This window comes from Elephas maximus, chromosome 7 (genome assembly GCF_024166365.1).
Source record: "Elephas maximus indicus isolate mEleMax1 chromosome 7, mEleMax1 primary haplotype, whole genome shotgun sequence".
Lineage (NCBI taxonomy): Eukaryota > Metazoa > Chordata > Mammalia > Proboscidea > Elephantidae > Elephas > Elephas maximus.
The window spans coordinates 131451582-131471942 of record NC_064825.1 but is presented as its reverse complement, the minus strand read 5'-3'; the positions used below and the strand labels follow the sequence as shown (position 1 = coordinate 131471942).

Below are 20361 nucleotides of genomic sequence, written 5' to 3'. Positions count from 1 at the left end.
ATCTTGTAAATTGAGTCCTACCTCATTAGCATAACTGCCTTTAATCCTACCTCTTTAACATAATAAAGTTTAGGATTTACTACACATAGGAAAATCACCTCAGATCACAAAATGACGGACAGCCACTCCACCGTCTGGGAATCATGGCCTAGCCAAGTTGACACACATTTTAGGGGGACATAATTCAATCCATAACACATGGTATGCCTCTCCGTTTATTTCGACCTTCTTTGCTTTCTTTAATCAACATTGTTTAGCTTTCAGCATGCAAATCCTGTAGATGTTTTTCTGTATTTATAGTTATTATTTTTTGAGTGATTGTAAATGGCACTGTATTTTTTCCTTCAGTGTCCCTGTATTTATTGCTAGTGTATAGAAATACAACCAATTTTTGTATGTTTCCTTCGTATCCTACGGCCTTGCTAAACTCACTTATTTGTTCTAGAGTTTTTTAGTAGATTTTCTGGGAATCACGCCATCTGCAAATAGGGACAGTTTTATTTCTTCCTTTCTGGTCTGTACAACTTTTATTTCCTTTTCTTACTGCACTGGCTAGAATTCCCGGAGCAATTTTGGACAAAAGTGGCAAGAGCAGACATCCCTGCCCGGTTCCCAGTCTTAGCGGGAAGGCGTTCAGTGTTCACCATTAGACACCATGCTGTTGTTGTCGTTAGGCGCTGCTGAGTGGGTTCCTACGCGTAGCGACCCTGGACCCCGTGTATAACAGAAGGAAACACGGCCCGGTCCTGCGCCATCCTCACAATCGTTATGTTTGAGCCGCTTGTTTGCAGCCACTGTGTCAGTCCATCTCATTGAGGGTCTTCCTCTCTTTCACTGACCCTCTGCCTTACCAAGCATGACGTCATGCCACCTGTGGGTTTTGGTAGATGTTCTTTATCAAGTTGTGGAAGGTCTCCTCTAGCCTTATTTTTCCGAGAGGTTTTTTTTTTTTTTTTTTTAATTATCAGTGAGTCTTGAATTTTGTCTTCAGTGTTTCCTCTACATTCATTTGGAAGTGCACCAGACCGTGTTAACAACTTTTACTTCTACTGCCAAACAGGGAGGTGATGGGGGGGAAGCCAGGGGACAGCTGTGTGTGGCCTCCTGGGTCTCCCGGGGCTGGGCTGCCCTGGCGGTCCCTTCTCCGTGCTGGGCCGCTGTGCTGGCTGTCCATGCACAAAGTAGGACATGTCCCTGAGGAGCCACAGTGCAATGAGGGGGGACCATCAGCAAACAGAGAAGTAAGTATAAGCATCCGACCTGAGCCGGGGAGCCCAGATGCGCCGGGCGAGGTGGAGCAAGGAGCTCCTTGAGAAGGTGACCCCAGAGTGGACACTGGTGGATGTGTAGGAGTTTACCAGGTGTGGGGAGGGATGAGTGCAAAGGTCTCAGGTGAGGGAGGCAGTGTGGGACTGCAACTGCGGGAGAGCTGAGCAGAGGGGCTGGTGAGCCAGGCTAGCTGCGGTGGGGGTGTCCACAGCTGCGGCTGCAGGGTGGAAGGGGCGAGGCTAGAGGGGATGAGACAGGAGGGTGGGCTGTGTGGATGACGAGCTGTGTGAGGCCTGGGCCTGACCCGCAGCAGCACAGCAGCACGGGGAGCTTGTCAGAAGGGCAGGTCCAGGCCCCATCCCAGTGCCGCAGGCTCAAGCCTCCTGGGATTCTGATGCAGCCCAAGTCCGAGAGCCCAGAGTTAAAGAAACATTGCAGAGGACACAGGAGGATGATGAGGGGAGGGAGCCGAGGACGAGGCAGCTGCTCAGACCACGCGGGGGATGGGCCAGGACTGACAACGCAGGCCTGGGACAGGGAGAGCCAAGGCCCCAGGAGGAACGTGTGGAGGAGAGGGGGCCCAGAGGGGACCGCAGGGCCCATGTGAAGGTGGAAAGAGGCACGGAGCAGGGCAACGGGTCTGGTCTTACCGAGGGTCTCAAAGGGGTGGGGGACGGAGGTGCCCACAGGTGAAGGACAGAAGCAACAAGGCTTGGGAGATTCAACAGGGTTACTACTTCTTCCCCGAGGCAGGACTTAGGTGGCGATTTGCAAGCTCAGCTGCCCATCCAGTAATCTGGGAGCTTTAGGAAACCGTGGGGGCCAGGGCACTGGGCTCTTTAGAACCGCCCCCCACACCCAACCACCACCAAAGGCTGGTCCAAAGCCAGGGCTGAGCACCCCTGCTGTGGGAAGACAGTAGAGGAGGATAAACATGGATAAGGTGCTGGGCAGCAAACCGAAAGGCTGGAGGTTCAAGTTCACCTACAGCACCTAGAAGAAAGGCCTGGCAATCTGCTTCTGAAAAACCAGCTACTGAAGCCCGATGGAGCACAGTTTCACCCTAACACACGCGGGGTCTCCATGAGTCGGGGTGGGCTCCATGGCGGCTGCTGCTGGTGGAGGATATACGGTCCCTTGCAGAATTTGTTTTGGTGAAAAACTACACAGCCCGCGTGTCACCACTGAATTTAGCAGAAAGGTGGCTTCGCAGCACCACCGTTTTCTTGTTGTGGGTATGCACACATGCCTCTTCTTCGTGATCTTTTTATTTCTCCTTTACAGATCCCCCCTCCCCCGGCCCCGGCCCGTCATCTCTGCAGCTCTAGCTCCGCCTGCTGCCTCTCACACCAAGTGTCTCCTGACCCACAGAACGGCTGAAATGTTTATTCTGTTTACCTCTGTAGGTAAACATTGCCTCGAGTAATTAATCAATTGTCTACTTTAACAAATGAAAATAGCACAGAACTCAAATGAAACCACAGCCCAAAGAGTGCCCTAGTTCTGTCTGACCAGGCTTACTTAAGGCAACTGTATATGCTCCTGGGGCAGCAGCGACCAGGGGCCGCGTCTGAATCAATCTTGACGGCAGAACTTGGGTTTAACGGTCTGTCTCACACATAGGATTATAATCGAGCTTTATCTCTTCAAACACATTGGCAGTGGCCATCACAAGGCAGAAGTACAAGAGTGAAGAACCAGACCATCGCAAGCAGTTGCTATTTTTTATTTTGCCACTTAAACTAATTTTCAAAAAAAAAACCTGAAATTGTAACAACACAGCATAAAGCAGAGAGGGCAGGAGTGGCGTGCTCTGCCTAAATGGCCTGAGATAACACATCTCGAAGTCAGGCTTCCAGTCGTGGCAGCCACACGCCCAGGCCAAGCTGTGTCTCAGGTCTGCTCCGTGTCTTCCGATGAGAGGGCAGAGGGCAGGTCCTCGAGGGCCCCGGCCTCTGCAGAGGGAAAACCACACGACAGAGTTACCTGCCATCACACCCGTCACATATCACAGGGACACACGTCACGTGTGTGTGCGATCACCTCCATGAGAGAGTCCTATGGGATGAAATCCAAATTTACGTACAAAACTCAGTATTTCTCCCCTCTTTTTTTTAATGATTTCACTTCCAACTGTCAGACTTTTACATTCATGCTTTAAAGAAGTAGAACTCCTGTTTTAGTGATAAAAATTGGTATCTCCCAACGTAGACATAAGGAGCCCTGATGGCCCAGTGGTTAAGAGCTCAGCTACTAACCAAGCGGTCGGCAGTTAGGATCCACCGGCCATTCCTTGGAAACCCAATGGGGCAGTTCCACTCTGTCCTGTAAGGTTGCTATGAGTCGGAATCGACTCAACTGCAAAGGGTTTGGTTTTAAGTTAATGAAGACATTTCCACGTTAACAAAATTAAAACCAAACCAACCGTCGTTGTTGTTGCTGTTGTTGTTAGGTGCTGTCGAGTCAATTCCTACTCATAGCGACCCTGTAGGACGGAGTAGAACTGCCCCATAGGGTTTTGTAGGCTGCAGTCTTTACAGGAGCAGATCTCCAAGTCTTTCTCCTTTGGAGCCACTGGGTGGGCTCGAACCACCGACCTTTCATTTAGCAACCAAGTACTTAACCATTTCACCAACAGGATTCCTTAAACCCCCTAAAACCCATTGCCATCGATTCAATTCCGACTCATAGTGACCCTGTAGGACAGAGTAGAGCTGCCCCATAGGGTTTCCAAGGAGCAGCTGGTGGATTGACAGCTAAACTCTTAACCACTGTGCCACCAGGGCTCCAATCACCCCCTACCCACCTGCCCCCCCAAAATAAAATAACCACCAGCAGAGTTGATCTGCCCCTTTCTGGAAAAGTCACTGTCAGCTTTTCTCTGGCAGGAATTTCTTCAAAAGCCCCACTGGGCTCAAGCAGAGAGGCTTGGCTCCTTCGTTTTGGGATTTCTAATGAACACCATTGTTTCCAGATCTGTCTCCCACAGTCTCCCTGCCTGGATGGCTCTAGGAATAAGGAACAGACCCTAAATCTCTCCCCCTACTTCTCTCCCAATCCTGACCCACCTCCTGAAGCCCTTGGAGCAGGGCAGTGGGGCTGAACCCTGCCTGCAAACACAAACACCCAGGTCACAAAGAACCCAGTACTGGCCTTGGATTTTTCAAACTCGATGGCAAAATCTTGACATGCAAATTTTGACGACAAAATGTCTCCACTGCAGAGACAAAGCCACCCTCCCCCTGGCAGCCCCCAGCCGCCCCCTGTGGCTAACTCCCAGAGGGCCGTGTGCCGCCTCCCCGGACCCTTCCTTCCGCAGCTGCAACGTTGACTTGTGTGATTCTTTGCCTAATGAGCGTCGCCCACGCCAGACTGGATTGTCCAAGTGACAAGCACCATGCCTGGAAGGGCCACCATAAAAACGGGCCCCAAGTGGGCTTCTCTTCTGCAGTCTCCACGAAAGGTCCTGCCGAGTCTTCCCTGCCCACCCGGCAGGAGGGACTGTATAGAGAAACACCCCAACCTGAAATAATGGCACCTATGAATTTATTGAGGAAACCCTGGTGGTGCAGGAGGTAAGGGCTCGGCTGCTAACCAAAAGGTCAGCTGTTTGAACCTACCCAACAGCTCATCTGGAGAAAAGACCTAGCTATCGGCTTCCATAAAGATTACCCATCATCACTGAGTTGATTCTGACTCATGGCAACCCTACAGGACAAAGTAGAACTGCCCTATAGGGTTTCCAAGGAGTGGCTGGTGGATTCAAACTGCCAACCTTTTGATTAGCAGCCCTAGCTCTTAACCACCGCACTCCCAGGGCTCCCCCATAAAGATTACAGCCTAGAAAACCGTATGGGGCAGTTCTACTGTGTCACATGGGGTCGCTATGAGTTGGAATTGAGTCAACGGCACCTAACAAAACCCAACAACAACACTGACCTAAAAAGGAGCCCTGGTGGTACAACGGTTAAGTGCTCAGCTGCCAACTGGGAAAGGTCAGTGGTTTGAACTCACCACTGGCTCCACGGGAGAAAAATGCAGCAGTCCGCTTCCATAAAGATTACAGCCTAGGAAACCCGTGGGGCAGTTCTATGCTGTCATGTAGGGTCACTATGAATCAGAGCTGACTAGGTGGCAACAGGTTAGAGTGAATTGTGGCTGACCGACTCATCTTCTCTCTCTGGTATGGTAGTCTGGCAGCCTTCACGTGGACCACGTCCCTGTCTGCAGAAATGCCAGCCCTCTACAGCTAGTCCAGACTGCTGGTGCCTCTCCGTCCCAACCAGCAGCAGCTCGGGGCGTTAGGGGCTCAGGTGGATGATCCCGTGAGTTCCCAGCAGAATTCTATGGCATCCTTTCTCGATGGGAGTGTCCATGCCCAGTGCACCAAGCAATAGAACAGTAAAATTGGGAAGCTTTCATGTACCTTTGAGCTGCAAGTAAGTCAGAAACTCGATGATGGTGCGCACGACACTGCTCTCAGGCAGCAGCCTGTCGTAGCTTCCTGGAAAAGAGAAGAAGCCCACGTCTACAACTTCCTGTAATGGTGGACGCCGGGGGACTTTGGGGCTGGAAAGGAGGCTGTGACTCTCCCAGGGTCCCTGCTGGGTGCAGTGGCAGGAAGGTGGCACAGGCCCACCTCTTCTGGAGTCACCGCCTGCTGGGCTGGCCTACAGGCCTGGGTGGGACCCCTTGCTGTCTTTGTGGCCTGCTGGGCTAGGGCAGTGGGGGGAACTGCCACGTCTTGGTCACATCCACGTGGGGTCAGCTCAGGCTGGACCAGCATGCCCCCTGTGTGCACCAGGGGGTAATGGAAATAGGAGCCCCTGGAAGCCCCTGAGTGGATCCCCTCACCTGGCTTTGTCTCGTCGTCCGGCTGCAGCTCACGCTTGCCGGCCAGGCCATGCTTCTCATGGAACGACCTGTGGTTGTCGATGGCATCTGTTCACAAGTCAGAGAGGGACTCCTTACCTTCATGTTACATCGTTTATACCTTCTCACAGGGGAGGATACCCAAAAAGAGGTAAGCACGGGCTTACCTGTGCTTACTTACTAATCTGTAGTGCACAATTTCGTCTGTTTTTCACCACCTGTGAAATTTCACGTTACAGATTAGTAAGTAAGCACAGGTAAGCCTGTGCGTACCTTGCTTATCGGGTGATCTGCCCCGCCTCTCACTGCCAAAAAGGACATCTGGCTGTTTGCAAAGCAAACACCCACGCCCCTGCAGAATGTCACAGAGACAGGAGGTGAGAGCAGGGCTGCCTGGGCCCAGGGAAACGGGACAGTTCTCACACAGGCGTGGATCTAGAAAGAAGTGCAACGTGCAGCCAGGAAGGGGAGACAGGGAAACACACAGCTCTGGGTCAGGCGATGGGGGGGGGCGCTGGGAGCAAGTGCCTGGCTGGGACGGGCTCGGGGCTGGGCACTTCGAGGGTGTCCGTGCTGGGGTTTGAAGAACGAGCGAGTCTCCCAGCAGACGACAGGGTGGGGTGTTTACGTGCCTGAAAACAAGGGCCCACTGACAAATCTGAAGCTCTGACCTCATCAGGTTTTTAACTTCCAAAGGCCACCCTGGCGGCTGTGTAGGAGATGGGTTGGAACCAGGGAGAAGATGAGCGTGGATGTATGCGTGTGTGCACATGTATGCGCACCTGGCACATGTGTGTTGTTCCTGTGAGCATGCATGTGCGTGTGCAAGTGTGCATTGGGTGGTGTGGGAGGGGAACGGAGACTACGAGCAGGGAGTTCCCCTAAGAAATGATCACAGGGCCCAGGGCCCCGTAAGGGTGCTGAAGCCAGTGGCCTGGATCAGAGGAGGGGCAGACCCCAGGGTCTTCAGGAGCCAGAAGAGAAGAAGGGATGGGGCAAGGGAAAAATACAGCTCCACTGTTCTCGTTACTCAGGCTGGGTGGACTCGGTGTTATCTCCAAGGCTAGACAAAAGATAATTAATTCACCCTTCCTGAGGCAGAGTGCTCGGTCCTAAATCTGAAGAGGAATTACAAATAACCTGATCCTTCCAGACGAGACACCGAGTGTAATCACACACTGTCTTGAGAGCAGACATTGCCAGAACGTTCTTTATGGCGCTGTTTCCTACACTGCCAATACGAGCCAAAGCCATAAGACGACGTTGTAAAGTCTTTGGACTAACAGCTAGTCTAGATGTACAGCTTCTGACAAGTCAGCGGGACAGAGGCATAAACTTGATAGTGAGAAAGAGTTTGTTTCCTAAGTCAAGATATAAGAGCTTTTCCATAGACATATTTTCAGTACTCCAAAGTAGGATGGATGAACGTTTTTGTTGAACAGTTCCTCCTTTCTTTAGGGCCAGTAGCACCCCAAAACAGGGTGCTTTCTGAGCACCAGAACTTTTTACAGACTGTTGAGGAAGACCCATGCCCTTTGCTCCAGGCTGCCTCTCAGGGAAGGCAAGGCCCCTCGGCTTAGGGTGAAAAGACCCCGAGGGAGACCTGCCTCTGCTGTTGACTTGAGACCAAAGGCCCCCAGTAGACGCGGCCGGTCCCTCCCGTCTGGCTTTGTCACTCTGTGTCTGTGTTTCTCAAAGCCCCACCCTCAAGGACCCTCCAAGGGATCTAGGTAAACAAACATCTGCAGTCGGGTGAAGCTTGCATTTAACTTCTGCGATCACAAACGGAACTCGGTCCCCTGGCCTTTCAGAATGCTACTATTCTCCCCACTTATCTGCCGAGATGGGTGTAGAAGGAGCTGGGTCGGCCTCCTTCCTCGTGGCAGAGGCAGGAAATTGGGGCAATTTTTAAGGGTTGTTGGCTGTCCCAAAGCTGCAACTTTGAAAGCCCTGAAGGTAAGGACTAGCGGAGAAAGTGAATTAGAGGAGGGAGCTGAGGTCCCCCTGAATCCCTCTCCCCTAGGCTTCAATTAAAATTGAAGGCAGCACTTCAGCAGACAGAGGACACACAGGAAGAGGGGGGGAGGGGGCAGCCACAGTGCCCCCAGGGCTGATGACACTTGGGGTTAAGGTGTCCCCACAGTCATGGCTGTCTCCGCACACCGTCTCCCATCTTTCTGTTGCCTCCTACGCCGACTCACGAATCAGGCAGCAGTGAGCTAACCCCCTCAGCCCCCTGGGACTCGGCCTGACGGCCCGTCAAAGCAGGAATGGAGCTGGGGGGTCGCTAATGTCCTCAGCAGCACTAGCATCGCCGGGCTCCCTGCAGCGTGAGTGAAATAATCCCTCACACTGCGCCCAAACAACATCAAGTACAAGGATGAGGTGCCCAGTTCTGGTCCACTTGCGGGGGTGTCGTTTCTGGGGGGCGTCTAGAAGTCGTGTCTGATAAGTCTACTGAGCCTCCTCCACAGCCTGTCCTGACAGGGAAAGTAGCAACTTTGCAGCCTCGAGCTGGGGCACAGGACGCCCTGAAACCTGGACAGACTGGACAGCTTGGCAAAGGTGTCCTTGAACCTGACCTTTCAAAGCAGAGAAAGTACTAATGACGCGTGTTATTGTTATCAAAGTTGCAGATGGAGTCCCTGCTGGACCCGGCTGGACCTTCCTGAGGCTCCTATGGAAGGAAACATCAGGACGCAGACCAGCCGATCCACTTCTACACAAGGCCCATGGGCACCTCCAGCCTCTCCCCGGGGACCACGGGGCCTGGAGGCAGCCACCTGCCCACAGCCCCTGCAGGAGCCTCAGTCACACCCAACAAGATGTCACATGTTTAGGTCACTGACCCACCAACCAAAGTCACTGACATAAACTAGTTAATTCTCCCTCTGTCTTTTCTTTTCCCCTCCCTTCCCCTCCTCAGGCATTTTAGTCATTCAATACTGTTTTAAATCTTGCTCTGTACCTGGCGGAGCCCTGGTGGTGCAGTGGTTAAGAGCTCAGCTGCTAAGAAAAAAGTCAGCAGCTGGAATCCACCAGCAGCTCCTTGGAAACCCTATGAGGCAGTTCTACTCCGTCCTAATGGGTTCTATGAGTTGGAATCAACTTGATGGTAACAAATTTGGTTTGGGGTTTTGCTGTATCTGTGGGAAAGCCATAAGGCCTCCTAAGACACAGACTCTGTCCTTAAAACCCCCTGGATCCTGGTGACAACAGGAGGGGATGCAGTTCAGAGAGCCTGCCCTCAAGGACACAGGGAAGCCTGGGCAAGGCCAGGTCGTAGGGGTCCCACAGAGGTGCGCGGCAGGAGAGCCAGGGAGGCAGAGGTTTCTGGAAGGAATGGGTGCCTGGGTCAAATGTGCAAGCAGTCAACACAAAGGTCATGTGTGACCCCAGAAGAGGCCTCAGTGGGGAGGGGTGGGGTGGAAGGAGTCCACATGTGCACTCTCAGAGGTTTGGCAGAGGAGACAGGGGAGGGTGCAAAGGCCGCTCAGGCCAAGGACAGGAGTCAAGGGCTCAAGAGAGAGGCAGGTTGGGGTAGACAGAGTCAGGAGCCCCCTCAGGAATAAGCCCACCTGCTGCACAGGACGGAGAAGGGCAGAAGAGGCAGAGGACTGAAGAGCACTGGGGCCTGGGCTGCCTTTCAGGGACCGGGAAAGAGCGCCCCCTAGGGACAGGCCGTTGCAGAAATCCGGACTCGTCTGGCCTCCAAGTCTCCTGGAAATGCGCCGCCCCAGCCCCACTTCCCTGTATCGAAGGTTGGACTGCTAAAGTATCAAAACGATGACTGCTGCACATATTTCATAAAAAGCCGGATTAGCAAAACCAGCTATAACCGATCAGCATTAGAAGTGCACGTCCCGGCTTGGGGGCCGAGCCCTGGGTGTCACTTACGTGGACCAAGAAGGTAGCCAGCGCTGTTCAGGGTCCAGCCTCTTTTCTCCTTTGCCTTAAATGGGAGAAAAGTAGGTCAGATGGCAAGGATCGTGTCTGGCATGTGTTGCAGTGACTCAAACAAGCCCCCCAGGCAGCTTCCGCGTCTATGAGCTACCGTGACACCCCTGTGAAGTTATCGTGGGTTCCAGCCATCACGCCAGCTTCCGACAGGAAACATCTAATAAACCAAGGGGTGCAAACTGCGGAGGCCAGGGTGAACTTTAGGTGAAGCTGAGCCAGGCTCTTCAAGCACATTATAGATGAGAATAATGCACGGCTTTTGGAAGCTGTAAGAAATTCCAGATTTACCCCAGATGAAGTATATTTGTCACGAAAATAGGACCACCTGCTTGACTAAATAGCCGTTTCAGAGCATCGGCCACAAACTCCACGGTGCGCCCGCTGGGCTTAGGTGATGTTAGCGCTGTCGCTAGCTCCGTTTCCCACAGGGTGGGACTGCTCCCCGAATGACTGGGAAGAAATACTTGATTTGCTTCTAGCTTATCTAAGGAGCTGACCCAAATCAGAGTGGTTTTTCGGAATTTACTGGTTTGTAGCAAGGAGCTGTTTATGCCCTAGGAGAAGCGAACGCCGAAGACTCCCGGGAGCCACGGGTGGAAAATCCTCGCCCTCCGCCTGCCCCTCGGCCCGCCCCGGCAGGGACACCCCCTGCAGCAGGGACACCCCCACCGCAAGCCTTTCCACACTCCACACCCCACCACCCACTGCGGGAGGACGGAACTAACGCTTTTCTCCTGTCTCCGAGTATAACTTCTGCCCTCCCTCCCTCCCAGTCTGGTTCTAACGCGGTTCCTCGCTTCGCGGGGAGGGGACACTTACCGGCGACCCGAGCCCCGGGGTGGCCGAGAGGGCCGCGGCCAGGAGGAGGGCGGCGAGCAGGAGGGCGCTGCCTCGGGGCATCTGGAAGGGAAGGGCGCGTTGGGGAGGGCCTGGCCGGGGCTCAGGTTCCCCCGGGGCCGCAGGGCGAGGGGACCCGGCGGCGCGGGGCTGGGCCCGTCGGGACCAGTTGCTCGGCCCCGGGCTGGGGTGAGGGGCCCAGGGCTTGGAGTGGGCGAGGGGCGAGAACGAAGCGGGTGCCCCCCGGCGGCTGGGCCCGGGCTGCGGGGTGGGGGGCAAGGTGGCAGGGTCCCCCCGGGAGAAAAGGCGGAGGCGCGGGGTCCCGGGAGCGCACCTGGGGAGGGCGGGGATCGGACAGGGGGCGAGGAAGAAGCCCGGCCTCTGCCCGCTCGGCCCGGCCTCCAGGGACTCGGGGTGGGGGAGGAGGCTCGGCCTGTGCCCGAATCTTGAGCGGCGGGATGGGGTGGCCGGGGTTAGGGTCCTGGCGGGGTACCCGGTCCGGGCGGGGGGGTCGGATCGGGTGGTGGAGCCTGGGTCCGTGGGTCGGGCAAGGTTGTCAGGTCCGGGCGGGGCATAGGGTGCAGGCCGGCAGGTGGCGGGGAGCCTGGTGGGAGCCGGTACCTTGAGTGACCGCGGGTCCGAGCGGCGGGTCCGGGTGGGGGATCGGGTCCAATCACCGGGTCCGGACTGGCCGGAGGTCCGGGCGGGGTGGCAGGTCCGGGCGTCGGGTCGGGAGGGCGGCCTTGGCGAGCGCTCACCGCATGGCGCGGTCTCGGGGACGCCGGACGTGATGCGCGGTGGCCGGGCTCCCTCGACGGGTCTGCAGCTGGAGTCGCCGCCCCTATTTATGCCGCGCGTCCTGAGAGCCCGCGACCGCCGCGTCACCGAGCCCGGTCCCGCCCCCGCGTCCCCCGCGGAGCTCCGAGGAGGGCGGGAGTGGCCGCAACCCGGTGCCAGCGCCCGGCGGAGGGCCATGGGGGAACCCTGCGTTACAGGAGGGTCAGGGCGGCGGAGAGACACCAGCCGAGGACAGCTCCCAAAATTCCGAGACGAAGAGCCACCCAACAGCCCGCAGCTGAGAGCCTCCCAAGCCCTGCGTAGGGGAAAGCCCCCCATCACCCCGCTCCGGGTCGTAGCCTTGGAGTTAAAGCTCCCCAGCACCCCGCGATTAGATCCTGCTAGCCGTGTTTCCTTCCCCGGGAAAGCGGCCAAGCAGGCGCTTGAGACCCGGGTACCGGAGGGGACTGGCGGGGAAGCCCGGCAGTCGGCGCCCCCCGGTCCCTGCTGCCCAGCCCGGCTGCGCCTCCAGCCAGAGTGCGGGGACAGGCTTTGGGAGTGGCTGTGCCACAGACTGAACCCTGCTGCCCCCAAGCCCTGTGCCCGGTGTTCTAAAAAAAAAAAAAAACCCTGTTGCCTTTGAGTCAATTCCTGCTATGGGACAGAGTGAAACTTCCCCTATAGAGCTTCCAAGGAAGGCCTGGTGGATTCAAACTGCTGACCTTTTGATTAGCAGCTGTAGCACTGAACTGCTATGCCACCAGGGTTTCAAGGGGGTCAAATTAGCCTGGGGAGCTGAGTGTCAGGCTGGAGAAGGTGCCCCCCATCTCAGGCACCTAGGAGCTAGCAAACCTTCTGCAGGCCCTCAGACACAGGCTCACCCAGTCCCTATCCACGGGACCCTCCTGGCTTCTGGAGGTCATGTACACAAAGCCTGTTTTGGCAGGCTCAGCCAGTGGTTGGCCCATTGGGGGCCTGTGGAACCCTGAGGACAGGTGCCAGGACACAGGTGCTCCTGTGCCAGGTGGTAAAAATTCACAGAGGAAGATGCTTCACACTGGTCCATTCCAGGACTGACTCCTGAGCTGCCCCAGGGGCCAGGCCCCAGGGCACCGCAGTGAGGGACGCAGGCCCAGTGGGTCCAGAGTTGACCAGCATCAGGAGACGCAGGCTTGCCACCTCCATCCAGGTTTTGGAAGAGGGAGGAGGTTACCGGCTCCAATTTGCCTGGTCCCTGTATGATCCCACTTACATGGAATGAACAAATATACAGAAACCAAAGATTATTAGTGGTTACCAGGGGCAGGAGGGAGGGGGCATTGAGCCCAGCCTAATGGCGGTGGAATGATCTGGAAAAGGATAGTGACAATGGTTGTACAACTTGAAGAACGTAAATGACATCACCGAATCATATATGGAGAAATTGCTGAATATTTTGTGTATTATTTTCACCACAATAAAAAATATATAACAATAAATTTGACCTGACCTTCTTCCCCTACCTGACTGGATGACCCTGGCCTTTGGAGGCCTCAACAGCCGCAGACAGGCAGCCCCTCCCAGCCTGGGGCCCAGAGTTACCGGGAGGCTGCAGCCTTCTCCCACCTCCACCCCCAGCTGAGTCCTAGATTAGTTGACTGACAGACTTGAGACCCTTGATAGAACAGGATGCAGGACAAATGACAGCGATGACAGTGCCACCTTCCATGTGTCCTCTAAACCCTCCTATCTGTCTTGGAAGAAGTACTGCCAGAATGTTCCTTAGGAGCAAGGATGGAGAGACTACGTTTCACATACTTTGGACATGTTATCAGGAGGGACCAGTCCCTGGAGAAGGACATTGTGCTTGGCAAAGTAGAGGGTCAGCGAAAAAAAGAGGAAGACCCTCGATGAGATGGATCGACACAGTGGCTGCAACAGTGGGTTCAAGCGTAATGATGATTGTGAGGATGGTGCAGGGCTGGGCAGTGTTTCACTCTGTCGTACATAGGGTCGTTATGAGTCAGAACCGACTCGACGGCACTAACAACAACAACAGGGGCAGCTCGGGCCACCCCCAGGAGAGATGCTACCTGCCTTTGCAGAGATGAGGAAGGCATCAGGACACAGGATGGCTCTGGCAAGGCCATCGGGCTGGGTAGGAGGCCAGGGGCTCTAGCAGGGGTGCTGGGTGCTCTTTCTGGCTTATGAGGGGGAAAGAGGGGTGCTGGTAGGGGGCCTGGCTTAGTGAGGGTCTCAGGAACAGACTCCTGGCCCTGATGGGGGGACAAGTGGGAGTGTTATCAAGTGGCTTCCAGTCCCTTCTATTTCCAGCTTCGCGGCAGCCTGGTGGGAGGGGAGTAAGGGGCAGGAGGGCCCTGGCAGGACTCACAGGCTGATGTGTGAACCCCAAAGTTCGTTCCTGCCCAGGAGGGAACAGGAGGTGAGGGGCCACCGCCAGGCAGCCCTGGCCAGCGGGAGGCAGAGCGATGGCCGAGATGGGGAGGAACAGGGAGGGGTGAAGTGATGCTGACGCCCTCTGCTTCCTCGAATGGGGGGTAGCATTAGGGAGTGGGCAGGACCCGGGCCATGGGGCCCCCAGATAACCTGAGAAATGCCCGCACCTTTGGCAACTGTCGGTTTAATGCCAGAGCCTACTGTCACTCTGAGCACTCCCTCTTCTGAGAAGGACTCCTCCTTGCCCTGGATCCTGAGCACCTCAGCCGATTTCAGCCTCCCCCTCCTTGCTCGGTCATGCTGGCCAATCTTCCGAGAACTTGAGCACACTTATTTTCTCAATTTACAGGGAGGCTCTGCATTTGTTTGAAGGAGCAAAAATTGAAAACCTAAGTCCCTGAGACCAGTTAAAAAATAGACTCAAAACCCATCTCTCAGATGCAGGCTGCAAAACGAGGCGTGCTTTGTTATGTGATCAGCTGCTTCCGTTTGGGTCAAGCCCGCTTTCTGTAGGATAGTTTATGGTGAGAGACTATTAAAAAGACATTTTGCCTTGAAGTTGTCCTCCTTGCACATTTACGCCTACAGGTGTAGGGGATCTGGAGGTGCCCCTCCACGGCGTCTGGGGCTCCGTCTGACACGTCCACGAAGATACTACAGGAGATGCAGCCATGGGTGGCCAGGGTCCATGATGTCCCGGCACCAAGCCACCTAGGTCCCAAGGTAGGGAGGAGGAGGCCCTGCAGACAAACTAGACACACTACCTGCCAAGATGCACTTAGGTGGGGCCGGCAAATCGTCCATCACAATTGAAAAACCAGTCTCCGTGGAGTTGTCTCCAACTCATGGGGACCTCATGTGTGTCACAGAAGAACTGTGCTCTACAGGGTTTTCAGTGGCTGACTTTTCAGAAGTAGATTGCCAGGCCTTTCTTCCAAGGCACCTTTGGGTGGACTCGAACAGCCAACCTTTCAGTTAGTGGCTGCACGCATTTACTCTTTGTGTCATCTAAGGACCCCCATCCATCACAATAATGGCCCCCAAACCCTCCTGGGAAGTGAATCAGTATCCTAACATATCTGTGGGCCCAAGTGCAGCCAGGGTAGATGGTGAGGTGGGCCAGGCACCCACCACAGGAGGCATTGGCCCCATAGTTGATAGGGGAACAGGCTTGAAAAATGTGAGCAAACTTAACCACGTCTTCACGTGTATTATAAATCCATTTAATGAAGATTCAAGACAAATATGCCCGTTCCTGTTTCCTCTGAGTTCACCAGGTCTTAAAGGCCATCGTGTTTTGGGGATACCCCTTTGGGACAGTGCCCTGGAGGACACCCAACCCTGGGCGAGGGGAGCGCTGGGCAAATCCTAGAACATGGCAGGTGCCCCTGACTGGAAGTGCAGGGTAAGCAGGGCAGGCTACACCGGGAGCTGCTCAGACAATGGGGACAGCAGATCTGGGATGACAGGCACCTGTTTTCTGGTACAAGCTGTGCCAGAACTCACAGCCAGTTGCATAATGGGCTCGCGCTCTCAGCAATGACCCAATGGGAGTCACTGTCAGCTTGTCATCTTGAAGACGGCTCAGTATGTGGCAGGCAAAATGGATACCCATTAGAGTAATGGGAACAGAGCAGAGGCATCATTTTGCTCTGGCACTGTGAGCTGGCCCCTCTTCCCTTGCAGCCCGTTCACCATCCCCAAGAAAAATCATCTCGAGCCTGACAGACAGCAAAGGCCCAAAGAAGTGGCTGGAAGAAAACCTCCACCGTGGCCCCCACACGGGAGCTCAACGGGAGTGCTGGAAGCCCCTGTCCTGTGTTGGATGATCCGTTTCCCAGGACACCGGGGTTGCAGCAATGGAATCTGCAGGGAGGGCCCTGATCTCATAGAGGCCCCAACTCAAAACACCTGATTATACAATGATCGCCCTCATTACCAGTGAGAAGGAGGTGTGTGAAGCCTGGTGGCCTGAGCTTCAAGGTGAGCAGGCTGGCCAGGTGAAGAGCAGGGCTGGGTATGTTCCAGGTGAAGGAGGGGGTCACACAGGTAGAGATCTAGAAACAGAAAAAACTCCATGAGCTCGTGACACCACCTGAGAACACCTGCGGGTCTAGGGCTATGCTGTCCTTTACAGCCACCACTGGCCCCTTGAGGCCTTTGAGTGCTTGAGATATGACCAGTCCAAACTGAGATGCGCTACGAGCATAAAACACACCCCAGATGCCAAAGGCTTCATCCCAAAAAGGGAAAGTACAATATCTCATTAACACATTTTATATCCACTGTGTGTTGAATGGAAACCCTGGTGGCATAGTGGTTAAGTGCTATGGCTGTTAACCAAGAGGTTGGTAGTTCGAATCCTCCAGGCGCTCCTTGGAAATTCTATGGGGCAGTTCTACCCTGTCCTATAGGGTCACTATGAGTTGTAATCAACTTGATGGCAGTGGGTTTTTTTGGTTTATGTGTTGAATACATTGTTTGGATCTATTAGGTTAAATAAGCTATATTATCAAAAATTAATTTCATCTTTTTTTTTTTAACCTTTTTTAATGGAGCTACTAGTAAATTTAAGGTCCCTGGGTGGCGCAAACGGTTTGCACTTGGCTGGTAACCGAAAAAGCCTGGTGGTACAAACCCACCCAGAGACACTGTGGAGGAAAAGCCCTGCTGGTCTGCTTCTGGGAAGATTACAGCCAAGAAAACCCTATGGTGCAGTTCTACTCTGTAACGTATGGGGTCACCATGAGTCAGAATTGACTCAACCCCACGAGACAACAACTAGAAAATTTAGGATTACATACGAGGCTCGGGTTATATTTCTGTTGGACTCAGGTCCCCAGCCCAAGACCCCACTGAAGAGCTTGAATAGAGGAAGGGGTGGTTAGATGTGCGTTTTAGGAGATGACCCAGCCGCTGAGTAAAGCAGGATGGGGGAAGATGGAATTCTTGTACCAAATGTCCCCAGACCCCTAGACCCACTCTTCTCCACTCCCCTTCCTTCTCCTCAGCATGCACCCCAAACCCCAATTTCTGCTACCTTAGTAAAATACCCAATTGTTACTAAGAACAAACGCTAGCCAACCTTCACACGTACTATGAATCCATGTCACAAAGTTAGAGTGAATAATTTAATACTGTCATGGATTGAATTGTGTCCCCAAAAATGATATGTTGAGCTCCTAACACCTGTGCCTGTGAACCTGGCCTTGTCTGGGGAAATAGGGCCAGCCTTAGAAGATATTATCAAGTCACGTTGGGCGTAGGGTGGGTCATAGTTCTAATCCCTTCTGAGTGGAGTCTTAAAAGGGAAGAACAGACTGAAGAGACACATATGGGGAAGATAATGTGAGGACCTTCTATAAGACAAGGAAAGCCTAGAAAAGCCCAGGGCTACCAGAAAGCCTTCCCCTAGAGCCAACGGAGAGAGCACAGCCCCAGCGAAGCCGGGAATTCAGACTTCTAGCCTCCAGAGCTGTGAGGCTATACACTTCTGTTCTTTACAGCTCCCCCACCCCGCCACTTTAAGGTAGCCCTAGGAAATGAGGACAAATACACATACTCAGAAACCCATCCGTACCACAGTCAGCAAGCAAATAAACAAAAAACAAAACCCACTCATAGAATCTATCTGTTTTCTCTTTGGCCAGATCGTATTTCATGGTCATTGTGTTACTAGAGTGGGGGGGCAGGGGGCGGTCAATTAGAAATCACGGAAGGAGAGGACAAAGGACAGGAAACACTGGCAGGGGCAAATCAGAGCGGGTTTTAGCTCATCACCTCATTTCCTCATTTCTTCAGTAATAATGAGGTCATCACGGGGCTGGTAGGGGGCATCACTTGACACCTTCCTCTCCAAGCCTCTCTCTTTTGTAAGTCCATCTTGCCAACATGAGACCCTTACCGGCATTAGGCCGGTGGTGTGTCCATTTACTCATTTATTTGTTATGCATTAACTCATTCATCAAATGTTTGTTGCCTGTTTTGTGCAAGACATTGTTGCAGTTAAAGGTAATTTGAACTGCATGTAATAGAAAACCCTCAAATAACGTTGACTTATTTAAGAAAGAGTTTATTGGTCTCTGATGTGAAATAAGCCTGGATGTCAGTGGCCCAAGAGTGAATGTGATGTGGCAGGATCCAGGCTCCTTAGGTCTTGTTATCTACTCTGGGCAGCCATCAACTTGTGGCCAAAATGGCTGCTCAGCTCCAGCCTTCACGTCCACATTCCAGGCAGTACACAGGAGGAAGGGAAAGGGCCCAAAGGGGCTCTATTCAATAGAGGCAACTCGTTTAGCAGCCTATTGGAAGACCCCTCACCCACTTCTGTGTACATCTTGTCAGCCAGCATCACATCCAGCTACAATGGAGGCTGCAAAATGGGGTCTTTTATTATGAATGGTGAAGTGCGCAACTAAAATCAAGGTTCTGGGGCTAAGGAGGAAAGGAAAAACAGATGTTGGTGTAGGTAACTAGCACACTGCCTCAGGCAGGACCCTAAACCAATGCATTTTCACTGATGCAAATTTTTGTAAACTTTGCACGAGTTCTAACCACGATCACTAAGACCGGTCTCTTTTGCTTGCCTTCTCCTCTGCCATGCTTGCCCTCCTGAAAAACGGAGCGGGCAAGGCCTCAGGCATTTCTGGGCTCACTAGGGGCACTGGACTGGGGATGCGGTCACTGTGGGACCGTGGAGTATATTTATCTGTTCATGGTCACCGCTGCGCAAGGTCAAGCAGCTGCTGGCAGTCCGGGGGTAGAAATGGCCCCAGGAATATCCCACTGCGCACAGCGGCCACTCACCTGGCTGAGACAAGTGATACGAACGTTGCGACAGGGTTGCTAGTTCAGGGCTCCTCTCTGAAAAGAGGATCTCCCTGGAAGAGGAGTGTGGACCAACTGGGGTCACGAGGAGAGTGCGGAGAGCTGCGCATTTTGAAGGCGCTTGCTATCAGCTGACACCTGTCAGCGTCTTGAGGGTCACCAGGGAGGGCCCTCTTCTCGGCGCCGTGCTCTCCGTTACACTCATTAAGCCCCCACACCATACACCCTGCTCCCCCTTCCAGGGCGCACCTCTGTGCAGGCTCCACTCCCGCCAGCAGGGGCGCCGCTGTCCCTGATCGTCCTGCTTCAAGCGTCTTACACGTCCTGGGCTCTTTGGCTTGAGCCGTCCTTGCCTCGCTGTGTGCCATACTTCTCCTGAACCCACCACCAGAATCTTCTTTTCTCGACACCCACCCCTAGTCCACTCCTCCACTGCACTCCAGTGCCTTGGGCTCTATACCAAGGAAGTTCCCCATGCCCTGTCCTGCCCCAGCCCCCTTCTGGGCTGGCACCTCTCACCTCCTGGCTCCTCCCACCTCTGAACCGTCCTCTTTCTGGCCCCGCCCACCTCTAAGCCCCTCCCACCCGGTCCCGCCCATCTCCAGCTCCTCCCACTTCTGAATCTTCCACTCTGTGGCCCCTCCCACCTCCAAGCCTCTCCCACCTCTGGCTCCTCCCACCTCACCTCCTGACCCCTCCCATCTCTGGACCATTCCCTCTCTGGGCCCTCCCACTTCCCTGGCGCTCCCACCTCTGGCCCCTCCCACCTCCTTGCTCCCCGCCCCCCCGTGGAGAGCCCACCTGGATGACCTTCCTGGACTGTCCCTGCTGCTCAGAGGTGGGCTCCCTGCTGGGGGTCTGGGAGTCCACCTGTATCCTGGGGTGACTCATCCAGTGGGTGTTTCCTGGGCAGCGCAGCCGGGAACGGGCTGGGGGTGGGCAGCTAATGGTTGGGGCCACGGCTGAGTCCCTGGGCCTGTGGGGGGTGGCGATGGGGGGACGGGGGCTGGGGCGCAGAGCTGTGACTCAGCTGCAGGCCCTGGCAGTGCCTGGCCATGTGGGAGCCCGTCTGGCAGACGGGATGTGGGTGACCCTGGCAGGGGCTGGCCGGCAGGGTGGCGAGGGGCGGCAGCAGCAGTAAGAGGGCCATCCCTCCTGGGCCGAGCCCTGCAGAGAGCAGCCAGCTTGTGTTCCGTCCTGCCTCTCATGAACCCACGATAATTTACGGGACTTTGAAAACTACGAGCATTTAAAAAACCCTTTTAGTGAAGCATAATCCACACACAGAAAGGTGCCCACAAATAAGCACTCGGCTGGCTGAATTTTCACACACACACACCTGTGTCACCAGCCCAGTCAAGGTGTGACACGCCCAGTTTCCAG

The 20361-nt window shown here is 54.5% G+C and overlaps 2 protein-coding genes across 2 annotated transcripts; both read right to left on the bottom strand.

Annotated features, from left to right (window-relative positions):
• Nucleotides 1–3007: 3007 nt before the first annotated feature.
• Nucleotides 3008–11641, bottom strand: GAL (galanin and GMAP prepropeptide). Its single transcript, XM_049892722.1, has 6 exons — nucleotides 11560–11641; nucleotides 10921–11001; nucleotides 10039–10093; nucleotides 6124–6210; nucleotides 5696–5773; nucleotides 3008–3224 (listed from the first exon to the last, which is right to left on the bottom strand). The coding sequence occupies exons 2-6, from the start codon at nucleotides 10999–11001 to the stop codon at nucleotides 3163–3165; spliced, it is 363 nt and encodes a 120-aa protein (XP_049748679.1). The 5' UTR covers nucleotides 11560–11641; the 3' UTR covers nucleotides 3008–3162.
• Nucleotides 11042–11913, bottom strand: LOC126080688 (uncharacterized). The gene is made up of 2 exons (XM_049891867.1): nucleotides 11560–11913; nucleotides 11042–11419 (listed from the first exon to the last, which is right to left on the bottom strand). Exons 1-2 carry the CDS (start codon nucleotides 11911–11913, stop codon nucleotides 11042–11044), a joined length of 732 nt encoding a protein of 243 aa, XP_049747824.1.
• Nucleotides 11914–20361: the final 8448 nt, after the last annotated feature.

Bases quoted from the DNA above. Each gene is read 5' to 3' on its own strand.
- GAL (XM_049892722.1), bottom strand. From the start codon at position 11,001: ATGCCCCGAGGCAGCGCCCTCCTGCTCGCCGCCCTCCTCCTGGCCGCG. The intron at 5,774-6,123 runs GTGAGGGGATCC...TCTCTTTTCCAG, and splicing joins GGACGACGAGACAAAGCCAG to GAAGCTACGACAGGCTGCTG. The intron at 3,225-5,695 runs GTACATGAAAGC...TTCCCTCTGCAG, and splicing joins GACTTACTTGCAGCTCAAAG to AGGCCGGGGCCCTCGAGGAC.
- LOC126080688 (XM_049891867.1), bottom strand. From the start codon at position 11,913: ATGGCCCTCCGCCGGGCGCTGGCACCGGGTTGCGGCCACTCCCGCCCT. The intron at 11,420-11,559 runs GTACCGGCTCCC...GTACCCCGCCAG, and splicing joins CGGACCCGCGGTCACTCAAG to GACCCTAACCCCGGCCACCC.